This window comes from Chelon labrosus, assembly GCF_963514085.1.
Source record: "Chelon labrosus genome assembly, chromosome: 1".
Lineage (NCBI taxonomy): Eukaryota > Metazoa > Chordata > Actinopteri > Mugiliformes > Mugilidae > Chelon > Chelon labrosus.
The window spans coordinates 39,330,921-39,340,738 of NC_140337.1; the positions used below are offsets into that span (position 1 = coordinate 39,330,921).

The 9,818-nt window shown below is 49.4% G+C and overlaps 1 protein-coding gene across 1 annotated transcript; it reads right to left on the reverse strand.

The window, feature by feature from the left end:
* Positions 1-1,839: 1,839 nt before the first annotated feature.
* dlg4b (discs, large homolog 4b) lies at positions 1,840-9,235 on the reverse strand. The gene is made up of 15 exons (XM_084548480.1): positions 9,174-9,235; positions 7,075-7,199; positions 6,806-6,975; positions 5,952-6,088; positions 5,735-5,885; positions 5,386-5,654; positions 5,177-5,279; positions 4,996-5,092; positions 4,733-4,909; positions 4,469-4,506; positions 3,232-3,402; positions 2,982-3,154; positions 2,782-2,891; positions 2,603-2,694; positions 1,840-1,993 (listed from the first exon to the last, which is right to left on the reverse strand). The coding sequence occupies exons 1-15, from the start codon at positions 9,222-9,224 to the stop codon at positions 1,887-1,889; spliced, it is 1,971 nt and encodes a 656-aa protein (XP_084404606.1). The 5' UTR covers positions 9,225-9,235; the 3' UTR covers positions 1,840-1,886.
* Between the last annotated feature and the right edge of the window lie 583 nt (positions 9,236-9,818).

Consider the following 9,818-nt stretch of genomic DNA (forward strand, 5'->3'; position numbering starts at 1 on the left):
TTATCAGGACAACATTCGGCCTCAGTCCCACTGGAACCATCAGAACCGTCATGTTGGATCCATCATCAGTCCCGGTTGCCGTGGTCACAGATGGTGGATGACACCCAGAGCACTGTGGGTAATGGAGGCCCCAGCAGTAACAATGGAGTTGTGGGTATTGTAGTCCTTGAAGCTCAGCCTCACAGAGTTCAGGAAACAACCACAAACAAGACTTGATATATATTTGTTTGTTTGTGTGCACAACAACACGACTCCTTCATGAACTGCAGTGAGACTGAGACTGCTGGGAACTGTGGGTAATGTAGTCCAAACATTTCTGCTAAAAATAGAAACGCTTCAGCCTTTTGTTGCTAAGCAGCAAGAGAACCAGCAACTGTTAGACACCCAAACTGTCCAGACCTGCAGCAGGGGATTGTGGGTGTTGTAGTCCAGTAACAGGAGAAGTTGTAGTCCAGAAGAGATGGATTTTAGAGCATGGTCAGCCTGATAGAAGAGGTTTGTGGGTGTTGTAGTCCAGTAGGAGACTCTTGTAGTCCACATGAGTGGGATTTACAGTCTTACTTCTGTGCATATAGCACATATAGCATAGAGGCAGAGTGGCTTTGTGGTTGTTGTAGTCCAGAAGAAGGTTGTTGTAGTCCAGGCCAACTAGGGCTGTGGGTGTATAGTTGAAGCTAGTGGGAAACTAGAGAGTTGTAGTCCAAATTAGGAATATTATGACGGTTGTCCAGGTGACAGAGGTTTTATTCAGGACTCTGGGAGTTGTAGTCCAGTAGAAGACTGCTGTAGTCCAAACCAAAGACTATAGGAGTTGTAGTCAAAGTAGGTGGGAAATTACAGAGTTGTAGTGCAAATTAGGAGGACTGTGGGTGTTGTAGTGCAGACAAAAGATTATTTTGGGTGTTATCGTAGTCCAGTCCCAGGAGAACAGTGGGTGTTGTAGTCCATTAGAAAGTTGTTGTGATAACTTAGGGAGCTGTAGTCCAAATTAGAAGGACTATGAGAGTCTTAGTCCAGACAGAGGAGGATTGTGGGGGATGAGGTCCAGCAGGAGAGTGTGTAGGGCAGAAGAGGGTTGTGGGTAGTGTAGTGGTTGTTTGATACTTTAAGCCCTGAATAGACTGTGTGTTTGAGCCCCATTGATTTATTTACAGTCACACAAGTCTTTATGTACACACACACACCCACACCCACACACACACACACACACACACACACATCATATCCACATCACGTAAGTAAATAGATCAATAAATTAATTAATCAATAAATAAATAGGATAATATAAATACTGGAATACCAACTGAGCTCTACAGTCTGTGATTCATTATTTACTCATGATATAGGATTATTGGATCGAGTCACAATCAACCAGTCAATCAACCAACCAACCAACCAACCAACCAACCAACCAACCAATCAATCAATCAATCAATCAATCAATCAATCAATCAATCAATCAATCGACCAATCAATCAACCAGTCAACCAACCAACCAATCAATCAATCAATCAATCAATCAATCAATCAACCAATCAACCAGTCAATCAATCAATCAACCAACCAATCAATCAATCAATCAATCAATCAATCAATCAATCAATCAACCAACCAGTCAACCAATCAATCAATCAATCAATCAATCAATCAATCAACCAATCAACCAGTCAATCAATCAATCAATCAACCAACCAATCAATCAATCAACCAATCAAACAATCAATCAATCAATCATGTGTCTGGTGTCCATGTGTCTTGTGATCACATCCATCCAATCAGATATCATCCTCCTCCCATAGAAAGAAAACAATATTGATAAAAAGTCGCCGCTGAGAGGAGGGGGTTGGGGGGGCAGTTCCCATGGAGACAGTGACTGCAGTGGCCAATCAGAGTCTCTCGCGGCCAGGGACCCAGATGTAGGGGCCACTCTGCTCCTCGATGACGACCTTGACCTGGTGGTAGACCTCCTCGAAGCTGTCGCCGTGGACGATGGCTGGAGACAAGAAGAGATGGAGGTAAATTTAATAACGTCAGTAACACGTCAGTAACATGTCAATAACACGTCAAAAACACGTCAGTAACACGTCAATAACACGTCAGTAACACAACAATAACACGTCAGTAACACAACAATAACACGACAATAACACGTCAGTAACACGTCAATAACACGTCAGTAACATGGCAATAACATGTCAATAACACGTCAGTAACATGGCAATAACACGACAATAACACGTCAGTAACACGACAATAACACGACAATAACACGTCAGTAACACGTCAGTAACACGTCAATAACACGTCAATAACACGTCAGTAACACGGCAAAAACACGGCAAAAAAACTTCAATAACACGTCAATAACACGTCGTTAACACGTCAATACCACGTCGTTAACATGTCAATAACACGTCAATAACACGTCAATAACACGCCGTTAACACGTCGTTAACATGTCAATAACACGTCGTTAACACGTCAATACCACGTCGTTAACACGTCAATAACACGTCAATAACACGTCGTTAACACGTAGCGATGGAGGTTAACGTTAACATCATGGCGGTTGATCAAAGTAAACGGTGCCGTCTGTCTTCACCTGTGAAACACTCCAGGAAGTCCTGCTCCAGTTTGACGGCTCGGTCCAGAGCTTTCCTGGCCTGGTCCTCCGACAGACGCTTGTTGAGATCCCTGAACACAAGGAAGACACAGTCAGAAACAAAACCCAGAGGACAAAACTGTCCTCGGACCCAACACCGTCAGAGGACGAGGACTTACAGGATGTTCTCCAGGGAGCGTGGACGGATGAAGATGGCGACCGGGTGGAGCTGAGCCGCCTGTAGCCTCCTCACAGCGTTGGCCGATACGTCCAGGATGCAGTGCTTCCCCTGAAGGACAGAGGACATGAGGGACAGTCCTTCACAGAGACCGCCTAAAGGGACCCTGTGAACATCACCGTGGTAACAAGAGAGCCTTACCTGCTCGGCCACCTGTCTGACGCTCTGCACCGACGTCCCGTACAGGTGGTTGTTGTACTGCCCCGCCTCGATGAAGCGATGCGACTGGATGTCCCGCTCCATCTGTTCCCGCGAGGACACAAAGTGGTAGTCCCGCCCATCGACCTCGTAGTCCCGGCGAGGACGAGTTGTATCTGTGGGCAGAGGGACATAGGGACATGAGAGACTTCATGTTTGTCTACACGGCGTCTTCTTCTGGTTGGAGACTCACGGGGGACGCAGGAGCCGAACTTGTCTGGGAACTCGGACAGCAGGTCGTCGTTGACTCGGTCTTTAGTCGGTCCCAGGATGATGATGGGACGAGCGTAGTCCACTGGACAGAGACGGAGGGACACACAACTGATCAGCATTTGAACGGCTCTCTCTGTGGCACTACAATACCCTGTCCAGGCCTTGAGACTGTCTGGTTAAAGCTCTGAGACGGACGTCCTTCACAAAGTACAGGACCAGAGACACTCACCTTCAATTTGAGCGACCAGCTCGTAGCTGTGGACAAAACTCTCTCTGCCTGCAGGAAGAAAACATTTAGTTTGATTATTTAGGTCAAAGACCGAGAGACAAGACAGAGACAGAGAAAAGACAGAGACAAGACAGAGACAGAGAAAAGACAGAGACAAGACAGGGACAGAGACAAGACAGAGACAAGACAGGGAAAGAGACAGAGACAAGACAGAGACAAGACAGAGACAGAGACAAGACAGAGACAAGCAGAGATAAGACAGAGACAAGACAGAGACAGAGACAAGACAGAGACAAGCAGACACAGAGACAAGACAGAGACAACTAGAGACAGAGACAAGTAGAGACGGAGACAAGACAGAGACAAGACAGAGACAAGACCGAGACAAGTAGAGACGGAGACAAGTAGAGACGGAGACAAGACAGAGACAAGACAGAGACAAGACGGAGAAAAGACAGAAAGTAGAAACGGAGACACTCAAAGGGAAGGATTTGATGTAAAAAAAAGGAAGAGCTGAGAGGCAATAACGCCAGATCAGAAGATGTTCCACTGATGAATGATGTTTATACTTAGAACAGTTTAAAATTAGATCAGATTAAAATTAGATTAGATTACAAATAGAACCGTTTATAAATAGAACAGATTATAATTAGATCAGATTATAAATAGATCAGATTATAATTAAATCAGATTATAATTAGAACAGATTATAAATAGAACAGATTATAATTAGATCAGATTATAAATAGAACAGATCATAATTAGATCAGATTATAAATAGAACCGTTTATAATCAGATCAGATTATAAATAGAACAGATTATAATTAGGTCAGATTATAATTAGATCAGATTATAATTAGATCAGTTTATAAATAGAACAGATTATAATTAGATCAGATTATAATAATTCGGTCAGATTATAATTAAATCAGATTATAATTAGATCAGATTATAATTAGATCAGATTATAATAATTCGGTCAGTTACCTTTACTCTTCATCCGTGACCACTCCTTCCTCTCCACCCTGAAACAAACACACTCTGTTGGTCTTCGTCTACTCACTGACATGTGTCCATAGTCTGGAGACCAGTGGACGCCATGACGGCTCCTCTGAAGCACTACAGGTCATAAGCCCCTCCTCCTCCATGCTAGTGGGCGGGGCTTGGTTAAACTTTAGCTCAGTGAAACTGTCAGTGAATGAATGTCATTAGCTAGCTAGCTACGTTAGCATTTAAAAGTCTGAGGTAGACCTGTGCTTGGACGGGACGTATCCCAGCTCCTCCAGCTCCCCCTGCTGGTTGACCCGTCTGGCCTGCCACCACTCGTCATCTGAGCTGTCAATCACATGGAGGACCTCCCCGAAGTTGAAGTCCAGAGCCTGAGACAGGACGCCACAGTCCCACTGCTTGTCGTAGTCAAACAGCGCCCTGATGGAACGAGGACGTTCAGGGTGTTCAGGGTTGTCCCTACCTGGACTAATGCTCCATCCTGATTGGCTGAGGACCCTACTTACCTGACGTAGAAGGTGCGGTTGGCTCTCAGACTTCCAGACGTGCTGTTCATCATCTGCTCCCTCAGGTCGTGGATCTTTGCTTCAAAGCGACTGTACTCTGGAGACAGACACATGAAACTCATCAGTCCAGACGGGACTGTCCAGTCGGGACGTTTCTGGACGTCTCAAAATGTCTCCTCACCTTCAGGTCTGTACTGCGCTACTATGGTAACGGTCTGTCCAGCGTTCTTCAGAGCTGCTGCTGCCTGCTCATGTGTGGCGTACCTGAGATCCACACCGTTCACCTGCAAGGAGACAGGTGTTGAGTACCGCTGCTGGTCCCTGGTTCTGGTCTGATGGTCTGATGGTCTCTGGTTCTAGTCTGAGGGTCCCTGGTTCTGATGTACTCACACTGAGGATCTGGTCCCCCTTGCGGAGCTCTCCGCTCAGGTCGGCCGGCCCTCCGGCGAGGATGAAGGAGATGAAGATGCCCTCTCCGTCCTCTCCGCCGACGATGTTGAAGCCCAGACCGGTGGACCCTCTCTGGACACAAACTCTGCGCGGCTCCCTGGAGTAGTCGTCCTCTCCCATCATGCCTCGGGGGATGGGCGAGTATCGCCGTGGTGACGGAGGGGGAAGGGCTTGTGGGTAATCACACATGTAGTCCGGCTCCATGTAGGCTGCACAAGAAGACAAGAAGAAGAGTCAACCAGGAAGTTGTGTCAGAATCAGTCAGAAGTGGTTCTGGTCGGGTACGTACAGCTGGTCAGGTCGGGGGGGCTGTATCGATCCACTGAGGGCAGGTACTGTGAGATGGGCGTGGCCACCTTCAGGTAGACCACCTCCCCCGTGTTCTTCAGGGCGGACACGGCGTCTTCGTGCAGGACCTCCTCCAGAGACATGTGGTTGACCTGTCGGGGGAGAGCTGGCATTAGAACCGGGTCAGTCTGTGCCGATCAGGCGCCAGCTCCACCTACCGCCAGGATCTTGTCCCCAATCTGGAGCCGCCCGTCCCGGTGCGCCGCCCCACCCTCGATGATCTTCGTCACGTAGATGCTGTTGTCTCCAGGGACGTGCTGGTTCCCCACACCGCCGGCGATACTGAAACCTAGACCTGGACCAGACCGGAACGAGACCTGATTAGTGCAAGACTAGGAGGCGACCCAGAACCTCTGGAGGTTCACCAGGTTCTACCAAGGTCCTAGTGCTGTGGTAAAACCTTTCTAGTGGTTCTGAGGTCCACAGAGAGTCTCCCCATAACGACATGAGGGTGTAAAGGTTCTGATGGACTGGTCCAACGTAGGTTGGATTCATATCAGTATGACAATCAGAACCAGGGTCAGTGATCAGAACCAGGATCAAGGATCAGAACCTGGATCAATGATCAGAACCAGGATTAATAATCAGAACCAGGATCAGTGACCAGAACCAGGATCAAGGATCAGAACCTGGATCAAGGATCAGAACCAGGTCACTGATCACTGATCTGTTGAGTTCACACTGGTAATTAACATGTTGTCCACTAGAGGGAGACACATAACACCTCATCAACACCAACTCCTCTCCTCCTCCTCTCCTCCTCCTACTTCTCTCCTCATCTCCTCCTCCTCCTCCTCATCTCCTCTCCTCTCCTCCTTCTCCTCTCCTCCTCTCCTCCTCCTCCTCCTCCTCTCCTCCTCTCCTCCTCCTCCTCTCCTCCTCTCCTCCTCCTCTCCTCATCTCCTCCTCCTCTCCTCCTCCTCTCCTCCTCATCTTCTCCTCTCCTCCTCATCTCCTCCTCCTCTCCTCCTCTCCTCCTCCTCTCCTCCTCCTCCTCCTGTCCTCCTCCTACCTTTAGGTCCTTTCATCAGTTTGATCTGTGTGATGCGTTCGCTCGGTGGTCGTCTCCTCAGGACGTACAGCCTGACGACAGGCCCCGCCTCCTTCAGCGCCTCCACGGCGATAGAGTGTGTGACCTCCCTCACGTCAACGTCGTTGACGAAGACGATGCTGTCGTTGACCCTGCAGACGAAGGGCTGAGGTTAGGGGGGGGCGGTAGGGGGGGGTGGTGAGTTTAGAGGGGGACGGTGAGGTTAGAGGGGGGACGGTGGGAGGACATACCTGAGGCGTCCGTCCTGGGCCGCGGCTCCTCCAGCAATGATCTTGGTGATGAAGATGGACGGGTCGTCTCCAATGTGAGGGTTATCGGTTCCTCCTGCGATGCTGAAGCCCAGACCAGAGTTCCCCTGAAAGACAGGTCACATGATCACAACGACCAATCAGACGGGACTAGACTCATGATCACAGAGACCAATCAGACGGGACTAGACACATGATCACAGAGACCAATCAGACGGGACCAGTCACATGATCACAGAGACCAATCAGACGGGACCAGTCACATGATCACAGAGACCAATCAGACGGGACCAGTCACATGATCACAACGACCAATCAGACGGGACCAGTCACATGATCACAGAGACCAATCAGACGGGACCAGACACATGATCACAGAGACCAATCAGACGGGACCAGTCACATGATCACAGAGACCAATCAGACGGGACCAGTCACATGATCACAGAGACCAATCAGACGGGACCAGTCACATGATCACAGAGACCAATCAGACGGGACCAGTCACATGATCACAGAGACCAATCAGACGGGACCAGTCACATGATCACAGAGACCAATCAGACGGGACCAGTCACATGATCACAGCGACCAATCAGACGGGACCAGTCACATGATCACAGCGACCAATCAGATGGGACCAGTCACATGATCACAGCGACCAATCAGACGGGACCAGTCACATGATCACAGAGACCAATCAGACGGGACCAGTCACATGATCACAGAGACCAATCAGACGGGACCAGTCACATGATCACAGAGACCAATCAGACGGGACCAGTCACATGATCACAGAGACCAATCAGACGGGACCAGTCACATGATCACAGAGACCAATCAGACGGGACCAGACACATGATCACAGCAACCAATCAGACGGGACCAGACTCATGATCACAGAGACCAATCAGACGGGACCAGTCACATGATCACAGAGACCAATCAGACGGGACCAGTCACATGATCACAGCAACCAATCAGACGGGACCAGACACATGATCACAGCAACCAATCAGACGGGACTAGTTCTGGCCTTGGTGGTTCTGGTTCTAGTTCTAGTCTTGGTGGTTCTGGTTCTAGTTCTAGTCTTAGCGGTTCTGGTTCTAGTTCTGGTCTTAGCGGTTCTGGTCTTAGTGGTTCTGGTCCTAGTGGTCTTGGTCCTGGTCTTTGTGGTTCTGGTCTTAGTGGTCCTGGTTCTGGTCTTAGTGGTTCTGGTTCTGGTCTTAGTGGTTCTGGTCTTAGTGGTTCTGGTCTTGGTGGTTCTGGTCTTGGTGGTTGCGGTTGTGGTCTTAGTGGTTCTGGTTCTGGTTTTGGTGGTTCTGGTCTTAGTTGTCTTGGTTCTGGTCTTGGTGGTTCTGGTTCTGGTGGTACTGGTCTAAGTGGTTCTGGTCTTAGTGGTCTTGGTCCTAGTCTAGGTGGTTCTGGTCTTGGTGGTTCTGGTTCTGGTGGTTCTGGTCTTAGTGGTTCTGGTCTTAGTGGTCTTGGTCCTAGTCTTGGTGGTTCTGGTCTTGGTGGTTCTGGTGTTGGTGGTTCTGGTTCTGGTGGTTCTGGCTCTGGTCTTAGTGGTTCTGGTGTTGGTGGTTCTGGTTCTGGTCTTGGTGGTTCTGGTGTTGGTGGTTCTGGTTCTGGTGGTTCTGATTCTAGTTCTAGTTCTGGTCTTGGTGGTTCTGGTCTTGGTGGTTCTGGTCTTAGTGGTTCTGGTTCTAGTTCTAGTTCTGGTCTTAGTGGTTCTGGTTCTAGTTCTGGTCTTAGTGGTTCTTGTTCTGGTCTTAGTGGTTCTGGTCTTAGTGGTTCTGGTGTTAGTGGTCCTAGTCTTGGTGGTTCTGGTGTTGGTGGTTGTGGTTCTGGTTCTGGTGTTGGTGGTTGTGGTTCTGGTGGTTGTGGTTCTGGTTCTGTTCTTAGTGGTTCTGGTCTTAGTGGTTCTGGTTCTAGTTCTGGTCTTAGTGGTTCTTGTTCTGGTCTTGGTGGTTCTGGTCTTAGTGGTTCTGGTCTTGGTGGTTCTGGTGTTGGTAGTTGTGGTTCTGGTTCTGGTGGTTCTGGTGTTGGTGGTTGTGGTTGTGGTTCTGGTGTGTCCTCACCCTCTCCAGTGTGATCTCCTCGTACTCCAGCTCTCCTTCTGATCCGTTCATCTGTGAAAACAAACATCACCAACAGTTAAATCACTCGTCGCCACGGCAACTCCGTGGCAACAGCTGCCAGGCCTTCGGGGGCCCAGGGGGTGTTACCAGGGCAACCGTAGCTATAGTGACCGCCTCTCTTCTCTCAGATCATCGCCATCACGCGGGCCGTGACATCACTTCCTGTTTGTTGTGTCTCTTTTTAAAGTCAGACATGAGGAGTCGGTCCTGCAGCGCCCCCCTATGGTCGCCTCCTCAAGCACACCCTCTACCCCTCTACCCCTCTGCCCCTATACCCCTCTACTAACGGGACGACCCCTCTACCCCTCTGCCCCTCTGCCCTTCTACCCTGTACCCCTCTACCCCTCTGCCCCTCTACCCCTCTGCCCCTCTACCCCTCTACCCCTCTGCCCCTCTGCCCCTCTACCCCTCTACTAACGGGACGACCCCTCTACCCCTCTGCCCCTCTACCCCTCTGCCCCTCTACCCCTCTACCAACGGGACGACAAACCAAGACTTTAATCCTCTGACCAACACAGACAGGAATCACTTCCTGGTGTCCTGACCCACGGCCTGGACAGAGGGAGCCGTTAAAACCAGGCCCAG